This window comes from Juglans microcarpa x Juglans regia, chromosome 1D (assembly GCF_004785595.1).
Source record: "Juglans microcarpa x Juglans regia isolate MS1-56 chromosome 1D, Jm3101_v1.0, whole genome shotgun sequence".
Classification (NCBI taxonomy): domain Eukaryota; kingdom Viridiplantae; phylum Streptophyta; class Magnoliopsida; order Fagales; family Juglandaceae; genus Juglans; species Juglans microcarpa x Juglans regia.
The window spans coordinates 14,485,481-14,507,582 of NC_054594.1; the positions used below are offsets into that span (position 1 = coordinate 14,485,481).

At 39.3% G+C, this 22,102-nt stretch overlaps 1 protein-coding gene and 1 long non-coding RNA gene across 3 annotated transcripts in view; both read left to right on the forward strand.

The window, feature by feature from the left end:
* Positions 1–22,102, forward strand: part of LOC121264797 (putative acyl-activating enzyme 19) — a 33,429-nt gene that overhangs the window by 6,988 nt on the left and 4,339 nt on the right. For both annotated transcript variants that reach the window (XM_041168100.1, XM_041168109.1), the window contains 5 exons: positions 3,823–3,866; positions 4,917–5,025; positions 6,219–6,278; positions 6,959–7,043; positions 7,160–7,224. In XM_041168100.1, coding sequence (XP_041024034.1) covers positions 3,823–3,866; positions 4,917–5,025; positions 6,219–6,278; positions 6,959–7,043; positions 7,160–7,224 — 363 coding nt within the window. The remainder of the gene's footprint in view (positions 1–3,822; positions 3,867–4,916; positions 5,026–6,218; positions 6,279–6,958; positions 7,044–7,159; positions 7,225–22,102) is intronic.
* Positions 9,874–15,366, forward strand: LOC121264811. Its single transcript, XR_005940564.1, has 2 exons — positions 9,874–10,005; positions 15,199–15,366. It is a non-coding gene; the product is annotated as an uncharacterized LOC121264811 (long non-coding RNA).

The following is a 22,102-nucleotide window of genomic DNA, read 5'->3' on the forward strand; positions in this document are numbered from 1 at the left end:
TTTTTCTATGGCTGTATCCTTTAGGAATATTGAGGATGGGTGGAGGTGGGCTCTTGTGGGGGTGTATGGGCCCAACATGGATGGTGAAAGAAGCTTTTTGTGGGAGGAATTGACGGGTTTGCACTCTTTATGGGATTTACCTTGAGTTTTTTGTGGTGATTTAAACACTATTCGGTTTCCTAGTGAGAGGGTGGGGGCATCTTCATCGACAAGAGCAATGGAAGACTTCTCAAAGTTGATCTTTGAGTTAATTGGTGGATCTTCCTTTGGTTGGTGGGGGGGGGGGGGGGGGGGGCACTTGGTCCAACAATCGAGTGTGGTCAAGGTTGGATAGATTCCTAGTCTCTTCTTCATGGGAGATGCACTTTCCGGATTTATGTCAGAAAAGGTTGCCACGGGTATGTTCCGATCATTTTTCAATTTTGCTTGATTGTGGAGGTATTCATGGGGGTAGGCGACCTTTCAAATTTGTGAATATGTGGTTGGAAGTTGAAGGATTTGTGGAGAAGGTAAGGGCTTGGTGGGAAGCTTACTCTTTTGAGGGCACACCTAGTTTCATTGTGGCAGGCAAACTTAAAGCCCTAAAGGCTGACTTGAAGAAGTGGAATGAAGAAGTGTTTAGACATATGGATATGTAGAAAACCATTCTTTGGGATGAGTTGCACGAGTAGGAGGAAGGGGACGTGAATGAGGTTTCTTTGTTAAGGAAGGATGTGGTGGTGACAATTGAGAAAGTTTTGCTGATGGAAGAAATATCTTGGGGGCAAAAATCAAGGGTGCTTTGGTTGAGGGAGGAGATAAATGCACTAAGTTCTTTCATAAGGTGGCTAACTCTCATAGGCGCAACAATGATATTTGAAGTCCTTCATTCAGGTTCAAATGTGTTATAGTCCCCCGAAGAGATTCAAGAACATATAGTGCAACATTACGAGGAGCTCCTAGCTGAAAAAGTAGAATGGCTCCCCAAACTTGACGGCCTATTTTTTGACCAGCTGGACTTGGAGGTATCAAGTTGGTTGGAGAGGCCATTTGTGGAAGAGGATCTGCATCTAGTGGTGAAAGGTATGTGTAAGGATAAAGCCCCTGGCTCGGATGATTTTTCTATGGCTTTCTTTCAAGAGTGTTGGGAGATAGTGAAGGAGGAAGTGATGCATATTTTCCATGCTTTTCATTCTAATTTTAAGTTTGAGAAGTCATTAAATGCTACCTTCATTGCTCTTATCCCAAAGATAGTAGGTGCTCAAGGCTTGAAAGACTTTTGGCCGATTAGCTTGATAGGTGGGATCTACAAAATCATATCGAAGGTATTGGCTAATCGTATGAGTTTGGTGATGGACAAACTCATTTCTAAACCTCAAAATGCTTTCGTTCGGGGTTGACAAATTTTGGATTCAGTTTTTATAGCAAATGAATGCTTGGACAGCCGGTTAAGAGAATGCATTCCAGGGGTCCTTTGCAAGTTAGACATGAAAAAGGCTTATGACCATGTGTCTTGGGATTTCCTATTCTATATGCTTAGAAGATGTGGCTTCGGGGACAGGTGGTACGAATGGATTGAACATTGTGTTTTGACCACTCAGTTCTCGGTTGTAGTCAACGGAAAATATTGTGGCTTTTTTCAGCCTTCGAGGGTTTGCGACAAGGGGATCCACTATCACCTTTCTTATTTGTTTTAGTAATGGAGGCATTGAGTCGTATGGTGGAGGTTGCTGTTAGGGGGGGATTTATTGCTGGTTTCTCAGTGGGCAACAACAATAATTGTGTCAATTTCATTTCCCACTTATTATTTGCGGATGATATACTTATCTTTTGTGATGCTGTTAGCGACCAAATTCATGCTCTAAGGGCGGTTTTGTTGTGTTTTGAAACTGTTTCGGGACTCAAGGTGAACTTGGGGAAGTCGGAGTTGGTACCGGTGGGGGAGGAGTAATATTGCCTCTCTTGCAGAGTTGTTGGGTTGTAAAATCGCTTCCCTTTCTATGAAATATCTTGGACTTCCCTTGGGGGCGTTGTTTAAAGCAAAGAGTATTTGGGATGGGTTGGTAGAGAAAATTGAGAAAAAATTATCGGGGTGGAAGCGACTCTACCTATCAAAAGGGGAAAGGGTAACACTTATCAAAAACACTCTTTACAACCTACCCACCTACTATCTTTCTCTCTTCCCAATCCCGGTGGGAGTGGCAAACTGAATTGATAAGTTTTTTAGAGCTTTCTTGTGGGGTGGCATGGGGGAGGATATTAAATTTCACCTTGTTAGTTGGCAAAGGGTGACTTATCAAAAAAGTTGGGAAAGGGTGAGCTGTCGGATTGCGAATGGCGGGCTAGGGCTGAGAAACTCGAGCATCTTCAGCAGAGCACTCCTAGGAACGTGGTTGTGGAGGTATCATATGGAAAGGAATTCGCTCTTGAGGGAGGTAATTGACCATAAGTATGGTAGTGAGTGGGGGGATGGTGTTCTAAGGAGGGTAGGTGGTCTTATGTAGTAAGTCTATGGAAATTTATTAGAAAGGAGTGGAACACCTTTGAAAAATATATTAGGTTTGAGGTGGGGGATGGAGCAAGAACTCGTTTCTGGTTCGATGCTTGGAGTGGGGAGAGTCCTCTTTCCATTGCTTTTCCATATGCATTTAATTTAGCTGGGAATTAGCAAGCTGCAGTTTCATATGTTTTGTGTTGTGCCAACGGGACGGTTACTTGGAATGTCACGTTTACTAGACATGCTCAGGATTGGGAACTTGATGATGGCAGATTTTTACAGCTACTTGTATTCAGCAAAGTTAGGAGGAAATGGGGGTGACCGTATGTTGTGGATTCACATGGGGAGAAAAAAGTTTATAATTAAGTCCTTCTACAAGGTTTTGACAAGCCAGCCGTCCACATTCTTTCCGTGGCAGAGTATTTGAAAGGTCGCAGTGCCGTCTAAAGTTGCGATTTTTACTTGGACAGCTGGGCTTGGGAAGATCTTGACGTTTAACAATTTGAGGAAGCGGGGTATGGTGGTCACAGAGTGGTGCTATATGTGTAAAAGGAATGAGAAATCGATAGATCATTTGCTTCTACATTGTGAGGTGGCTGGGGAGTAATGGGATGGTATCCTCAATAGAGCCGGGCTGAGATGGGTCATGCCTAAGAGTGTGGTGGAACTACTAGCGTGTTGGAACAGGAGGCATAATAGCGCTCAACTGGCAGCAGTGTGGCGAATGATACCTTTGTGCTTAATGTGGTGTATATGGTCGGAAAGGAATGATAGGTGCTTTAACAACAAGGAGCGTGTAGTGGGGGAAATCTGGAATTTTTTTATATTCTCTCTTTTACAGTGGTTTTCTGCTATTGTATTGAAGGGCGGGAATATTCATGAGTTCCTATCTTCTTTTCAGCTTAATAAAATGTAATTAGGTGTCTCACTTTGTATATTTCCTGTGTACTTGAGCATTGCCTAGTTTCATCCTACTCAATAGAGATTCTGATTTACTTATCAAAAAAAATTTATCAGAAAAAAATTTGTTGGTTATTCTGCCTAACAGTTAAAGGCAGAGGTGCATATTGGTGTTTGCATTATTTCTTTCTATTTTAAAACTATTCACTTAAAAACAAAAGTATTCTGCAAGGTAAGTATTTATCTAGTCGATTCTCTTTCTGTATATATAGGACAATTGATAAGAAAACTCCTTCAAAGTTGCATCAGGAATCTCTTGATTTTGTCTTTGATACTGTTAAGTTGCTTCTATCTTATTTCTCTGTACATCTAAAACTAAAGCATTGCTATTTGTCCTCCTTAATCCGCTGTTTTGGCTGATCAAATTTCACTTTTAATGTTTGAAGGTGAAGTCACAGCCAGTTGTAGACATACGTAGACACTTGATTTGGTAATGTTTTCAAATACTTCCTCTTACATTTTCTTCAACTGAACTGGTTTTATTTCTCTCCTGTCAATTTTAGAGAGATACCAATTATCCCTTTAGTAATGCTGATTGAAGATACCCATTTTTGTCCTTTTCATCTTTCAATGATCACGCATGGCATTATTGTGATGAATGTATCCCCTAAAATGTACACTGATCTCAGAAAGTGAATGGTTCATTTTTGCCAGTAGTCTTGGAACCAAATGGCTCTCCTTCCCAAACAGTATAGTAACAAATTTACTTCAATTTTTGTTTTAAAATTTATGTTATTTACGTGTGGGCTAGGATAGGAATTAAAACCTTTTATGAATTTTATCTTATTTGGCGTCTATATGCACGGTTACTCTGTTTAAGTTAGATTGGTTTGGTTTTTATGTTTTGGTAACTTCTAGTATGGGCAATTGGTCAAAGTCATAGACCGATAAGGTTTAGAGTTTTATTATAGTGTTAGAGTCAATTTAAGAGTGTTGTATCTGTAAACCTATATAATGGCAAGACAAGACAATGGTCATTTTGGAAATTAGTTGATTATTATTATTTGATATTTATGATGAAAATACACTTTTTGAGAGTTTTTCCCTATTTCGGTTATCTTAAAGTGAGATATTTGAGATTTACAGAAGAGTTGCTTCATTTTCATGAAGCATATTTGTGTTTTGTCTATTCCGCTGCATTTGTTGCGTCAGATCTGGTCTACCTGCTGCTTCAGTTTAATCGCATGTGAGGTAGTCATTATTATCTATTGCAAATGTAGGTGAATAGTTTGTTTTAGTTTTTAAAGCAGTGTTAGGGTGGGACCCGTGGGTTGGAAAAGGTTTGCAGGTTGTATTAGTTTGTGGTTGGAGATGGTAGAAGAGTATACTTTTGGCATTATGTATGTTGTGGGGACTATGCTTTGAAGGTAGCATATAATTGATTTGTTTTCTTCATGTGAGTTTTTTAAGGCATATGATTTACTAGAGGACACTAGCCTTTCTTTTACAAGGACTTAAATCTGCAACCAATTATCTGCAGGTGTGGATCGTATGACCATAACTTATATGCTCTTGACTATGAAAACCGTTGCTGTGTTTATATGCTTCCTTGCGGTGGAAGTATATATGGATCGCCTGCAATCAATGAGGTATATTTTTGCATTCAGTCATTTTGATCAAATCATTTAATTTTGCTTCACAAATCATGCTTGGTTGATTGCCAGAAAATGCTTTTGTTTTGAAGTACTTTGTCACTTCCATTGATTGTGATGTGTTTTCACGAAATGTCTATATAATCTTGTTATGCACCAGTTTATTTTTTACACAATTAGCGAACCCGACACATAATAATAGGGTGGCTGTGCATAATTGGATTCAGGTCAATTTGGGTGGCCCCGAATTTGACCCAATTAATTTATGGATTGTGTTGGGTCAACCCATGGTTGAGCCGAGTGACCCATTTAGCCCAAAAAAAAGGTTATTTGGGTCATTCGGGTCACAGGCTGATTGACGTGCTGCATATTTTTGGCTAGAAACTGATTTTTAAATTGAAACGTATGTCACTTAATTTAAATTTTTGTTGTTGTAGTCTTTACCTTTGTTATCCAATAGTAGGAATGATAAAATATGTGTATGATTTTTTAATGGGTTAAACAGGTCATGTCAGGTTTGGGTTGATTAAAAAATGGCCCGAACCCGACATGACCCAACCCGATGGACAGCCCTGCCCGGATGTATTGGGCTATCTTTCTTGGATTGTGGTTGCACTTTGGTTTCGTTCTGGGTATGAAGATTCTGTGCAGATGGATAAGAAATACCTAAGTACAATTTTGATCATTTTTGGCTAACGTTTAATTAAAATTTAAATGCAGCTAGATAACCTATATTGTTTGAGTAGCTTGTATTTAAATAAATAACTCCAAACAATCATTAAAAACATGTGTGTTTATCAGGTTTGACCAGTTTAGAAATTGTAGTCATCTTTTGCTATTATCAATGAAGAATTATTAATTAAAAAAAGGAAGGTGTAGGAATTGCAGACATGAGCTGTAAATGGGTTCTCTATTTTTGGTGCTAGGGTGGGGGGTAACGGGGGATTAGTTCTGCCATATGTTCTGTATAGATTTTCATGATCACATGCTTGTGTTTCAAATGAATCATGTAAATGATGGGATATTATTTTTGGTTTCTTGGCTTGAGAAGCTAAACTTGCTACTGACTCTGCGCATGCGTGTGCATGTTTCTTTTTCGGTAAATGTCTCACTAAAACAGAATACCCCTAACTTGGAGATTATTGATTTGTCTTTTACCTGATATGACGTCTAATTTACTTTTGATGTAGGTGCATGAAACACTTTATGTGGCTTCTACAAGTGGCCGTATGACAGCTATATCAATTAAAGTATGGAAAATTTCAATTATCAGTGTATTAGAATACAATGTGTTTCAGAAAGATGTATCTAATCTAAGTTCAGGAAATTTGGCCAAGAATGGCAATAGGATTTGCAGTTATTGTGTTTGAAATGGATTCTTTAGTTTGGATTTTGATTTCTGCCTTACATAGTGCAGTGAAATGGGAAACTTATTTAAGGGAAAAACTCTATTTTCAAATCCTGCAAACAAAATAACATAGAGTAGGTAAACAACATACACAGTTTCTATTACATTTTTTGTTGCATGATCTTATGATTATTCTACATGGCCATTCACCATTATCTCCCCCATATATCATATGAACTATCATCTTCACCACCGCAATTACTGCAAAACCATTTCTTTATTGGGATAGGAAAAAGTTGCAACAATTAATTAATATATAAGAGAACTATGAAGGATTAGGAGGAAAAGGATGATAAGGTGTTCAACCTATAATTGAAATTGAAAAGGAATGAAAGAGAAACAAGTACTACTTGTTCTTTTGCTGAAATATGGTGTTCTTTTAGTGGAAAATTTAATGATTCTTGTACCTTGGTACATTACCCTTATAATGTATTTTTTTTTTCTTTTTTATGAACTTGCGTTACCTGCAAATTAACTTGGTAGGATTATTTTGTTTACTTAAGCTATGATTTGTATTTGCAGAGTTTACCATTTAATATATTGTGGCTGCATGAGTTCGAAGTGCCAGTGTTTGGTTCTCTCACTATCAGTTCTCTAAATGAAAATGGTATGCATGTTCTTCATTCAATTAATTGTCTGTGTCTTCTCCCTTTGTGATCTTTGTATTATGTATTATTAGAGTATTATGTTTTCTACAATTTCCTGCATTGTTTTTCACTGCAGTTATTTGTTGCTTGGTGGATGGGCATGTTCTTGCATTGGATTCAAGTGGATCCATCATTTGGCAGGTACCGTTATGTTGCCTAATATTTGTGTCAACTACATACCATTATCTTTAGTTTCCCTTCATTGATTTGAATGATTTGCATATCAACTTGCTTTGCCATTAAAATGAGATTCCCGTGCATGTTTCTCTCCGTCCATGAGTGATAATATTCTCTCTGTACATCCATAACTCAGATTAGGAAAATTTTCTCTGATGATGCCTGGTGGTTTGTAACGGTGAGGTTACGGTTGAGTGTTGTGTTTGTTAGGGTGACTGTGATAGAATGGGGTTCTCAAAACATTTAGTGATAAAATCAAAAGTTTTTTCATTATCAAAGGATGGAAGCCTCTTGCTAATAACCGAGAGAAGCTGGAAGGTGGTGAATGAGCTGAGGATGGGGTTGTCCACGGTGCAATGGTTTACTAAATCATTGGAGGGCTGTCTGAAGGGGGCAAAAAAGGACTTCTACACCACGGTAAGGGAAGGAAATCACAACTTCATAGCGTAGAGATTTTCAAATGCTTGTGGTTGTTACTTGGCTGTAGTAGAATACAGAGGTGGCAGCAGGCGTAGTTTTATTCTCATACCTGAAGAGGTGGAGGGTTACAGATGGAGGAGGATGGCGGAGGCACTATGGGGTTTGCAAATGAAGGGAGGGGCATATATGAGACCGTAGGTGGTGGAGAGGAGCCTCTGCAAGACTAGATAACGGGCACGAGATCGATAAAGCTCCTCTTACAACAAATACAGTCAATGCTCAGGGTGGCGATGGCAGGCTTGCTGTCTGTCTGAAAGAGGAAGGCTATAACGCCCCGGTCCTGAAGGTCCGGAGAGTTAACTCGTATTACCGAAAAAAAAAAAAAATCATTTCCAAATAATACTTTTAAAATAAACCAGAGTCTCTATAACATATTAACCTATTTGTTCAACACAAATATCCATGTTTCTACATAAGGGCACATCAGTGGTGTATCATTAATAAACATGAACTTTCCCACAAGGACTAGGAATATCCATTACTCAAATACCAGTCACATACAATATTAACACTACCAAAAGACTCTCCAACAGTCATTGTACCCTAAGACACTTAGTCTTCTATGCTCAACAAATTTGCAAGTACTCCCTACTCTTGATTTCCAGTTGTCGCATCAAAAATTATCTGAAACATATTATGGAGATAGGGGTGAGTTATCAACAACTCAGTAAGCAGAAAACATATACCAGTATGCAAACATGAGCATTTACAGATTTCAGAATGCAGAACAAAACACTTTTTATTTTCAGAATGCAGAGTCAGAACATGTCATCAAAATATCAGAGCGAAAGTTCACAATATTCTTATTCAAAATTCCCTTGACACAGCATAACTAAAACATCATATCAAAACAGAATTCCATGTTTAACCCTCGTGGTAAGGTTGTGAGAACCCCGATGGCCAACCTAGCAGAAACAGAATGTGAATCTTCCCCTTATCATTGTCGGAGCCTCGAGTGTGCACATAGGAAAGACTATGCAGAAAACCACTTTGTTTCCAAAGTGAGTACACCAGAAACAGAAAAGTTGGTACCAACCCAAACAGAGGCCACAATTTTACACCTGTGGTAAGGTCAGAATAGAAACAGAATGTTATGCCAGAGGTTTCAGAAATCACATCTTATCATATCAGAGTACAAGATATTTTCAGAACAGAACAAAATCAGATCACAAAATTATAATTTAAGCACAAATTTCATATTCGCTCTCTTTTGTACAGTTCGTAAACAAAATGTCAAACTAAGCTCATGTCTACACTAGTCATGTCAGAAAATATTTCCTCGTTATACAAAATTTCATGAGTAATGCAGAATAAATAACTGAGATCATTTTCAAAGTTTCTTTTCATAACAAAACACATGCATATTTTCTAAAATCAATCTCAGATCATTTTATTTTATGCAAAGTGTAGCATAGGAATCCCGCTTACCTGGACTCTTTAGTCTTTCAAAAATTTTCCTCAACAAAGCCGAACAAATATTAATCTCACCTATAAAAATAATGTAATTCCCGTAAATTTTTAATCAATCACGTATTTCGATATTTAACTTAAATTGCTAAAGGAAACCTATTTTAAATCCTCAAAACCTAAAATTTACATAATTCCTAAAATACCATCATTTTCTAAAACCATCAATATTCACTTAATCGAATACGTACCGAATAAGAGATTTAATCGAACAAGTGTTAAGACAATTACGAAACTCAATAAAAGTAATATTTAAACTATCTAAAGTACCAACAACATATTATAAATTAATAGACTACTTAGACTACTTTAAAAATCTTATAAAATACGTCATGAAAAACTCCTCTCTAAAGAATAGGTTTACTTCCTTTAGTTAACAATATTATTAAAATATTATCTACACCAAATAATATTTTATGAGATTTAAAAATAAAACCCACTTAAAGTACATAACCAAAAAAAAAACTATCATCCGAAACATATATCTGGAGTTTACGCTAAGGTAAATTGGTAATAGTACTCAGCTATTAAGTTAACACTTTATATATATACATATATATAATATATGTTATGTACGTATATAACTTATAAGAATAACAATCAGATGAACAAACACTACATTGGAATAAAACCCAGCATGCAGCGGCAGGGGCTTACCCAAGGGAAACCGTGGCACGCGTGGAGGGGTAAGGCGCGCGACGGGGCTGGCTGGAGGAGCTGTGGTGGCGCGGCAGAAGAGCAGGAGCGCGGTGGAGCTTCCGCCGAGCAGCGCTGAGCACGAGAGAAAGAGAGGGAGAGGTAGGGGTGGGCGCCGACTCCGACGGAGTCGGAGTTTTCGTTTCCAACCTCCGGCTCCGACAAAAGTCGGAGCCGAATTGCAACTCCGACTCCGATCGGATGTCGGAGCTTCGACCACAGTTCGGAGTTCCAATAGGATGTAGGAGCTCCGACCTCTGATAGGAACTCCGAACGGTGGTCGGAGCTCCGGCATCCGATCGGAACTCTGAACTGTGGTCGGAGCTCCGACTCTAAATTAAATTTCCGAACTCCGTTCGGAAATAAATTTCTAGTTGTTGTTTTCTATTCTTTTTTTTTATTATTTAAATTTTGTTCAATTTCGTTTCAGATAGTGAGCAACATATATTTTTTTTTTATAAGTGAACCATCTACACATATTTGGTTTATTTAAGAGTTTTCAATACTTTAAATATTCCTTCTGATTTTGTTACTGAATTTTGATTATATCTTTAATTTGTTTTATGTCCGCCTGAAATTTAGCATTAAAAGTGCTCATGACTCGTGAGTCGAAAATTACACAAATTTTTAACTGACTTTAACCCTTGGGTGCACTACAAATCGCAATTGTTTTGTTGTGGTTAATTTACTAGATGAAAAAGCAGTGGTTCTATCCCATACAACACCTAGAGGGAGGTGAATAAGTGCAGTTCAAATTTTCTAATCTAATAAAATTTAATGACAAGAAGCAATTAAAAGATGATACAAATCATACAAATAATCAACACTGAGATTTGGTCACGAAGTGGAAACTCATTTGAAGAACGTCTTCAAATTCTAAAACCACTCTGGGTGTAAGCCATCACCTAAAATTCACTATAGAAAAAGTTTGTTACAACCAATATAGACACTCACAAAACTTTTGTAGTTCTTAAACTTGGCTTGCAACATCACGAGTGACCCACTCGATCTCTACACGCATTTAGTGTCGGAACTTCGACCTTTCTATAGCATCCCACGAGAACATCTCGATCTCTGCATCAACAACAGCTCCGGAAACCTTCCGGCCAAACAAAACGTCCACTTCAATGGACTTTGAATAAGATTTGATCTTGAGTGTGGTGTGGTGGAGATGTGTTTGTCCAAGAGAGATTCACAATGTAAGGAAAGGTTTCTCTCTATGACTCTTGAAGCAACTAGGGTTTTTGCTCTGTTTCTCCACACCAAAGAATAGAAACAAGCTGTTCTATTTATAGTCTCAGCAAGACAACGCTCAAAAGCTGTTCTATTTATAGTCCCAGCAAGACACGGCGCTCAAAATCATGAATTTTAGGTTGTCTTGAACATTGGCTCGAGCGAGGTGTCGAGCGAAGGTCGAGCGCACGTTGTCTTCTGAAACCGCTCGAGTGAAAATTCGAGCGCACATCGAGCGAACCACTCTGTATGAGTTTTGCTCGAGCGCTACGTCGAGCGTACATCGAGCGAACCTCTCTGGATAGGTTCTGCTCGAGTGCCACGTCGAGCGAACCACAATGTATGGGTTCCGCTCGAGCGCTGAGTCGAGCGCACATCGAGCGAACCTCTCTGTATGGGTTCCGCTCGAGCGCTGATGAAGCGCCAGTTGAGCCATGTTGAGCACACTTCAATCTTTTTCATATTACACTGCTTCAACACTTGTTACAACTCAATTTTACCCAGGTTTTCACAAGAATATGCCAATCAACTAATTTTTCCCTCAACACTAGAGTATGGAGGCTGCTTGTTGATGCAACACTTGCTTTTTCAAGGCTTTTGATGGGCATAATTTATCCCTTCAAATTTGTTCACATCACTAGTTGTACTTTTAGACCACAAGTATCCTCCATATGCTGAGGTAAACTTAGATGATGTATGTATATATAGAGAAGAATGATGGTACGAATTTGTATAATTCGATTAATTTCAGTTGGATAATAAATTATAAACGTTTGAGAAAGGATGGATAAGTACTAATAGAAATTATAGAATAAAGAGTACTTATCCCACGTCTTTGCTCGAGATATAACTACATAAATATAACTACATAAATATTTTAAAAAGTAAATAACATGTATGATGTAGCCATAAGTTATAACAGTCCTATTTATAACGTAATAACAATATGACTCAGCCTTGAAATATAACTACATAAAAATTAAACATGGATTTCACTCAAATGCTTTTTGTTCCATTAGTCATGCCTGAAATGAAGATAGAAAGTTACAATCAATAAATGAAAAAAAAATTGATAATAAAAAATTGAACACGTAAAAGAATAATTTGATTCTTACCAATAAAGGGGGTTCTCTCAACTCCATCCCAACTCTCAAGTGGCGTCCGTTCCATACTCTCAATCATCGGCAATTATATTAGGGTTCACAATTAGATCTATAAAATCATAAAAAATAGAAGTTACAAACATTAAAAATGATTAAATCATCATTTAAAAGCATATAAATTTACCCGATTCAAGCCTATAGCTTTGACGGTGACAATAAACTCCGATAAGCATCCAACATGCGACCTCCAGTGCTAAATGCCGACTCTGAGGCAATCGTAGTGACAGGAATGGCTAGCACATCTCATGCCACACGAGAAAAGACTGGATACTTGGTGGAATTAACTTTTCATCAAGTTAATAAATGAAATACATCACTAGGTGCCTCGACAGCTTCCATAAAATATCGTTCAACCTCAGATGTACAATGCATAATATTCCTTGTTGACATGAGCTGATGATACTGTCGTATAATACGATTGCCTCTAACCCCTACAGATGGGTCAGTATCACCTGAGGAAACTGTCGATCCCGTCAACCTCGAATGTGAGGAGCTACCAGCTGCGGATGAAGGCTGACAACTATTACTGTAGTGATTATATAAGTCATCAACATCACTTTTTAGCAATCTAATAAACTTTGTAGCCTTCACTGTCCTGAGATGTGCTATTAAGGGATGACCAATTTCTTACTTTGTGTACCATCAGTGGCTGTAGAAGTTTGGTAACTGAGGTTGGTCTGATCAGTGGCTTGCAATCCCTTCACTATCTTATATCGTTGGCAACCATTTAGATGTGCTATTAACACACTGGTACCTTGCTTCTTCGAATGGCATCCACAAAGTGATCCACAGTAATGACATCTTGCTACCAGGTTCGCAACATTACTAGGAATTTTGGTAAAATGCTCTCATGTTCACGACCTCTTTTTAGAAGGCCGTGGTGGTTGATCTTGCTCAATGGGCATCTCTTCCTCTTCGTTGAACATATCCTTATCCTCTATATCAATTGGGAGTGGGAGTCGACTACTCACACAAGAAGTAGCTGCACGAGATGTAGCTGCTCTAGATGTAGCTGCCCTAGATGTGGCTTTAGGGGTGGAAGTACCCACCGGTGTAGGAGTTGTAGCATTGGCATCCACCACATTCCCTTGTGGATGATCCATGTCACAATCAAAGAAGCTGAAAAAATAATAATGGAAAAAAAAATTAGTTTAATAATCCAAATGAGATTTTAATCTCGTCACTTCAGAAAACGCCGAATAAAACATCAACTAATGTTTCCTGCTTCTTTTTGGAATTATGCCACTAGCAACACATATTTAACTCAAAAATGTCCTCTCCTCCAATGTCGATGTTAAGAGGTTACACTACTCACTTCAGGCCTCAAAAGTTTATGCATCAGGACATTATGAAAAGTTTATGCATTAGGACATTATGAAGGAGATCCTATGCGATACCCCATTATGATAAGTGATATGAATTACCCACACCTTCATATTTATGCCACTTCGTTGTCATCATATTTTCCACAGGCCTCTCACTTGCCACATAATTTCGTTTAATTTTAATCGAAAAATTTTATGAAGTTTACTTTTCTTAACTTCATCTTCTATATTGTAAATATGTTGTTGCAAATAATCCAGCCAAAGCAATAGGAATTAGACCTAAGACAATTCCAAATAGCAAAACTTCAATCCTTTCAATTTGTTTGAAAGGAGAAAGAGGGGTAATATCTATTCTTAAATATTATTATGTATTGCACATGAAGCTTTTTTTTTTTAATCAGTAAATAATAATTTTACTAAAAATAGGCAAAGCCAATTGCACATGAATCTTAATGATCAAGAATTTGAAATTGACACGGTAAGAAACAAACGATTGATTCAATAAGTTCTCGTTCTTGTCATCAACCATGTCAACTGAATAGAAACATTAAACTAAAAGCTCATACAAAATGAGCTCAGGAGACGATCAGTGACAAATGTGTCCACCCAGCTATAGGGTAAAAGAAATGGCTGTTCTTCGTAATTCTACCAACACCTATCTTACCAAAATTGATGGTGCACTTTTTGTGAAAACCATTTTAAACGCTCAATACAATCTTCCACACACAAATTAGAAGTGATAGGCAAATAAATTTTGGCAGAACTTGGAAAATAAGTCTTTTCATACCCATCCATGTCAACACACTATGATCGTCGACATAAAGACACTACCAGCAGTTGGGTGGTTTCAATGACTTTGTTATTTGTTTTACATGTAAAGAAAACAACGCAAATGAACCAACTTGACTCTATGCACATCTCTTGACTCTTACACATCTCTTACACATTTTATCAAACACTATGCATGCATACAAAACAAATTACAAACACATCATACATTTCATTAAACACATTTCCTTACTACAAATGTACAAAATCAATTCATAAGAATCACAACAAAATATCAATTCACGAGAGTGAGAGACGTTTACATAAAATTAATTAATTAAACTACTAAATTTAATTCTAGGGCTCGGAAGTTCGGAACCCGTCACTCTCACCGTATGCTGAAGCTCGGCTTGAAGTCGCACAGAGGAGCAACGACGAATGGCGGCAACGGAGATGCGAGACGCAAGAGAGACGTGAGACGCAGCACGGCAGCAGATCGTGGACGCAGCAGAATCGCAGATGCCAGACGAGAGAAAACAGAGAAGTGAGAAGGAAGAAAGAAGAAGGGAAGGGGGGGCTCCTGCGTTTTGGCCCCCTCCGTTCCATAAAACGACGCCGTCCCGCATTCGTCGTTTCTTTTTTTCTTTAAGAAAACCCCAGATGTAAAACGACGTCGTTTTACATCTGGGTTTTTTTAAAAAATTTCGGAGTCGAAATCCGACCACTCCGACTCCGTCGAAGTCGAAATCGGAGTGGATGTCGGGCGGAGTTGGAATTTCTGAAATTTTGTCCAGCCCTAGGAAGAGGTGAGCGAGAGAGAGGGAGCAAAGAAGCAGATGCTCACCGTGAGGGGTTGCTACGGGCTGAGGTGGTCTGTGGGTGTCCGGCGTCCTCTTCCGCGCAGGTGGTGATAGCTTGTAGCAGCTCGCGAGGTGTGGTTGTCCAGTGGCAAGAACTCTCTGTTTTGATTGAGAAAAACAGAGGTATGATGTTCTGCTTTTCAAAAGTGTACACAGAGATGGTGTTTTACGTAGAGTGGGTGGTGGCACACGGCTGAAGTGGTGGACTGAGAGAGGCTGAGGTACTGGCGCAAACAGTGCTTGGCGGCGTCGCTGCACGTGGATTAGCTTTGGGGTGGTGGTTTACTGGAAGCAAACCGAGCCCTTCGGTTTGGTGTTTTACTGAGAAGTGATGGCTGGCTGTGGTCTGTACTGAGGTTGGGGTTGGAGGCTCAGATGAGTTTAGATGGCTGAAAGAGTTAAGAGAGGGCAGCGGCACTGAATCTAAGTTGAGGATGCTTAACACATATATATAAGATATATATAGTAAAGAGATAAAAAACCTAGAGGAGAGGATGGAAAGACTGCAAGAAAAAGGAAATTGGACGCAAACCATGCAATGGAGTCTGGAAAACGATTCCACGGACTGGGTTCTTACGTCTAAAAAGAAAATAAAAGAAAAGAAAAGAAAATAACATAACATAACATAAAGTAAAATATATATATATATATATATATACTTAGGCCCACGTCTTGGACCCTTAACGAGATTATTGCATGGCTTTTATCTAAAGTTTTGGGTCTCTACTCAACTTAAAATAAATACACTTATCCCATAAATTTTCTGAGAACATCCACTTGATCCATTAAAGACTTTAAAACCTAATTATCAAACCTATTAAAAAAAATTATATACCGCCAAAAACATCTTAGGCCCAAACTCTCTTCTAAAAATTTTACTCGTAATCCCAAACGATTTTTCATAACTATAACCCAAAATTTTGTAAAGCAGCCTGACTGGGCTCGGATGTTACAAAGGCGTACATTGTACACTATTGGACATGAAGTTTCAATTAAAGGCACTCCAGGAGAAGGTTGATTTCTTATTAAGGTGTTCTAAGGAAGGGTAGGGCTCTGGCTTGGGCTTGGGCTTGGGCCTGGGCGTGGAGTTTAATAGTAGAAGGGCAGGGCTCGGTATAGACTTGGTCTCGGAGACAAATGGACTTAGTAAGTCCTCCTCAGTTGGTCAGCTCAAAGTGGGACAAGTGGGCTTGGGCTCGGGGGTAACTAGACCTAGTATTGCAGATGGGCAAAGGAGACAAGTGGGCCACTCTTTGGGGCCTTAGCCCATGGGACATAATGCAGGCAAGGCAAGGCAAGGCTCGGGACCCAACCAGTTTGGAGAATCAGAGAGGATGGTGCTTTGAGCCCATTCATCGGCAGGAGTTTGGCAACCTCGCCGGCAAAGGTTCCGTTTGTTCCATGACCAACCGAGGAACCCTCGATGGTGGTCGAGAGGGCGACACCGATGGTGGGGGAGACGACGACAGATGTCTCTGAAAGGGTCTTGGAGGTACACCACAGCCAACCAACGCCAACGAGTAGTAGGGATTTTGGGTGGGGGTGGGGGGGGGGGGGGAGGCGACGACAATTGCCTCTTTAATGGTTTTGAGCGTTCCTCACCACTGAGGGTCGGATTCTTGGCACACCAAATCTGCCCAGTAGTTGGACGTGGCCCGATGATTAGCAGGGACGTGGTTGCTCTGGAATCTTTGATGGTATCCCCTCCGGCAAAGGCTATACAGCAGGTGGACGTGGCCAAAGACCTGTTCAGTGCGAGATCTGCCTACAGTGTTGATGTTGGGCCCTCACAGATGCTAATTTCGATGCAGACCTTCCCTGAATGGGATTGCAGTAATATATTTGCGGAGGAGATGGGGACGCCATTGGATTCGCAGTGGGCAACTAGGGACAGGATCAACATGGTTGGGGAGCCCATACCTTTGAACTGTATGTTCCAAGTCAGTTTAGAGCTTCTGATTGGGTTAATTAAAGGCACTCCAGGAGAAGGTTGATTTCTTATTAAGGTGTTCTAAGGAAGGGTAGGGCTCTGGCTTGGGCTTGGGCCTGGGCATGGAGTTTAATAGTAGAAGGGCAGGGCTCGGTATAGACTTGGTCTCAGAGACAAATGGACTTAGTAAGTCCACTGCAGTTGGTCAGCTCAAAGTGGGACAAGTGGGCTTGGGCTCGGGGGTAATTGGACCCAGTATTGCTGATGGGCAAAGGAGACAAGTGGCCCACTCTTTGGGGCCTTAGCCCATGGGACATAATGCAGGCAAGGCAAGGCTCGGGACCCAACCAGTTTGGAGAATCAGAGAGGGTGGTGCTTTGAGCCCATTCGTCAGCAGGAGTTTGGGAACCTCGCCGGCAAAGGTTCCGTTTGTTCCGTGACCAGCCGAGGAACCCTCGATGGTGGTCGAGAGGGCGACGTCGATGGTGGGGGAGATGACAACAGATGTCTCTGAAAGGGTCTTGGAGGTACACCACAGCCAACCAACGCCAACGAGTAGTAGGGATTTTGGGTGGGTGGGTGGGTGGGTGGGTGGGGGGGGGGGGGGAGGCAACGACAACTGCCTCTTTAACGGTTTTGAGCGTTCCTCGCCACTGAGGGTCGGATTCTCAGCACACCACATCTGCCCAGTGGTTGGACGTGGCCCGATGAGTAGCAGGGACGTGGTTGCTCTGGAATGTTTGATGGTATCCCCTCCGGCAAAGGCTATACAGTAGGTGGACGTGGCCAAAGACCTGCCCAGTGCGAGATCTGCCTACAGTGTTGATGTTGGGCCCTCACAGATGCTAATTTCGATGCAGACCTTCCTTGAATGGGATTGCAGTAATATATTTGCGGAGGAGGAGATGGGGACACCATTGGATTCGCAGTGGGCAACTAGGGACAGGATCAACATGGTCGAGGAGCCCATACCTCTGAATTGTATGTTCCAAGTCAGTTTAGAGCTTCTGATTGGGTTATACATAAGGTGAATGAAATTCAACACTGTGTAGGGATAGAATGTGAGGGTTTTGAGGAACAATTCATGGCTTTGCTTACTGCCATTGAAGTTGGTCATGCTTAGATCAAGAAATCAGGATGTAAAAAATAGAGGGAACTAAAGAGACTAACTTAGTGTCTTAACTATGAGGGTAGCTCAAGCCAAGAAAGATCCAAAGGGAAGGGGCTAGCACCTTCTTTATGAATGTAGATTGGGCTTATCTTTCATCTGATGGGGCTTCAAGAGGTGTTCTATTTATGGGCTTCATAGGGGAATACACAATGGCATGTTCCTTTAAGAATGTGGAAGACAACTTTTTGTGTGCTTTTGCTGGTGTTTATGGGCCAAACTTGGACAACAACAACGGACTATTATGGGAAGAAATAATGGGAGTTCATAGCTGGTGGGAATTGCATTGGTGTATAGGTGGTGACTTTAATGTTATAAGATTCCCAAGTGAATGTTTAGGAGAAAGTAGGCTGCGACCAACAATTATAAGTGGATTATATTTATTTGAATTAATTCCTATGTTATCTATGTATTTCGGGTATAGATATATTTGTACAGCTGTATAGGATTTATATAATTTGTAAGTTGAATATTTAGATTAAGTAGATAAGTATGGGAAACAGATCTTATCTAAGATTTGAATCCCTATAAGATAGGAAGTTAGTTTTCGTATGGCTAATGGGGTGTAATCTATATTGACTACTTAAATGAATGAGAAGGGATAGAAGGATTATTCAGTCAAAGAAAGAAATCTGTCAACAATGACGGAATTCTCGGAGTTTATTTTCGACTTGAGTTTAGTAGATATTCCCCTCATAGGTGGAGCATTCATGTGGTCCAACAATCATACGGGGTCTAGATTGGATATATTTTTAGTTTCATTGGAATGAGAAACTCCCTATCCGGATGTTTGTCAAAAGAGGTCGCCTCACCTATGTTCAGATCATTCCCATATCTTGTTGGATTGTGCTAGTACATAAGGAGGGCGTTGGTACTTTAAGTTTGAAAATATGTGCTTGAAAACTGAAGGTTTTGTGGACAGGGTTAGGCAATGGTGGTTGATTACACCCAAACTAGTATGCAGTGTTATAGCATAGTTCAGGGTGTCGATCCACAGGGAGTCGGAAGAAACACAACAAGACGCAAGCTTAAAAGAAAAGATCAAATTACAATATGACAAGAATCTGAAAATTCTACTTAAAGCACGTAATTAAAATGAGATTAGGGTATGGATAAGAAGACAAGTAAAGTTTTGGGCTTACATTAACCAGATCCAATACTCTGATTTTTTCAATCCAAACTATATATACAATTAAGAATTATAGCACCAAATTCCTAATTGGAAGATATGACATTATATTCATCTACTTTCTCAAATTTAATTCTAAAATCTATTCTCCTTTTACAACCACAATTTTCATATATAAAAATGAATGTTAGATCTAAAGACGACACTATGTTTACAAACAATAAGGCACAAAAGATCACATCAATGACATGAAAAACATGTTTAAGTCACAATCATATATTCATAATCCTATAGCTCAACAAAATCAAACCATAGCAAGATTTAATATAATTGTCTCAAACTTATAATATCCAAAACAAATAGAGAACTGAATCCTAGAATCTTAAACAATAAAGCTTAATTTATGAATTGAAATATAATAAAAGTATTTTCACCAATCAATTTCCGCCCTAGGCTTTATCCAAGATTTAGTTCTCCATGGAAGAACCAAAAAATAAAATGGTATTTTTCTCTTCTCCAGAACTGTGCCTCCTCCCTTCAAAAACTCCATCATTTCGTGTTAATGATATGTTAATCTAGGGTAGAAAAGAAATCCTAATGTCTTCATGATTCCCACATAAAAAATCGCCTAAAAATTTTAGGACTCAGCTTGGCAGCCACGTACACGCTTCAGGAGTTCGAATTTAGAAATCCTTATTCGAGACAAATTTGTAGCCCTTTAAGATAGCTTTCCAATGCATTAAGAATTACATTGATTAGATGTATGAGTGAAAAGTTATGATCAAAACACTAAGGCATGTCCAGGCTGTCTTCTTGCGCGTTTTGGACTCTTGACTTTTTGCAGTTTCCTTTTGTGATTTGTTTCTTTTTCTCTTGATCCGAATTGCTCTCAAATTCCATCATTATCCTTATTTGAAGAGTCCTGCACTCATTGAAAGTTCTTAGGTTGTTCCAACTTCTTGCCCACTTGAAAGTCCTTTGAATTTGACTTGGTTTTGACTAACTCTTTTATAAACTCTGAAATTAAACATAAAAATCTGCTTAGGAGTATCTCAAAGTAAATAAAAACGCAATTCAAGAATACACATTAATTCTTATGAGTTCTATTCACATTTTAGCATTTTAGTCTAATAATAGGGTATTTAGAGTGCACTTTCGTACACTTATCAGTGGTCTTCTTATCAGATTTACGGCACGCCTAGTTTTGTCCTTGTAGGTAAACTAAAAGCTTTAAAAAGAGATTTAAAGCTCTGGAATGCTCAATCCTTTGGCAATATAGGTGACCGCAAAAAAACCATGTTGGAGGAGCTAGGAGTTAAGAGCGGATACAGAAGGGTCGGGTTATTTCCTTGGAAGAATTATCTTGGAAGTCAGAGGTAGTTTTAGAATTAGAGAGGGTTATCCTACTAGAAGATATTTGTTGGTGCCAAAAATCAAGAGTATTATGGTTGAAAGAAGGGATCGAAGTATGAAATTCTTCCATAGAGTGGCCAACTCTCATAGGAGAACCAATAATATTGAGATGCTGAATATAGATGGTGTGGTTTGTACGGAGGCCCCTGTGATTCAAGGGCATGTTGCTGATTTTTTCGATCACTTGCTTACCAACAAATGGGGTGGTGGCCAAAGCTTGATGGACTTGTCTTTGAGTCTATCGAGCAGCAAAATGTCTCTTAGTTGGAGAGGCCATTTGGCGAGATGGAGGTTCATGGTGTGGTGAGGAGAATGGTCTTCTGTATACTCCCTATGTACATGGGCTATGCCTATTTTCATTCATATCAATGAAACTTACTTTTTACTTATAAAAAAAAAAAAAAAAAAGTTTGGGAACCAGAAAATTTTGAAAACTTCTCAAAAGTTTTTCACTTTCAATTTGAACATCTTTACACCAAAATAATCTGAAGTTAATCTCGAGGTTTTGCTTCGATTTCTCTAACAAACAAAAACTAAAACAACTTTTACAAACCTTTAATGAAAACCCTCCCAAAAATTTTCTTTCCAAACGTAGTTTTAATAGACCCTATGGATTTTTTGACCCCAATTAAAAACATATAAAAAAACTCTCAATTCAAACATTTTTTTAGTGGATCCCACCAATTCATCAAAACCCCATAAAAACCAACCTCTCAAAATGTTTCAACACTTTCAGAAATTTTCAAGAAAACCTCACATGTAAACAAATCCTTAGTCAAAGGCTTTTGCACACGATTCACAAAACATGAGATATATTGTGATGCCCTCATATGATATGGATAAGGGTAGGTGGTGTATGAGATCCCACGTTGCTTGGGAAGGAGAAGTTCTTGCTCTTTATAAGGTTCCAATATGGCTCCAATTGTATCATTGATTAGTCCTTTTGGAGTATAGGCCATGTGGTTTGGGTCTTCCATTGGGGCGTTACAAATGGTATCAAAGCCTATCCCAACCAGAAATGTGGGACTTGAGCCGTGCCACCTACAATGGACAGGCCCGACGAGGACGTCGGGAATTTAAGAGGGGTAGATTGTGATGCCCCCATATGATATGGATAAGGGTAGGTGGTGTATGGGATCCCACATTGCTTGGGAATGAGAAGTTCTTGCTCTTTATAAGGTTCCAATGGGGCTCCAATTGTATCATTGAC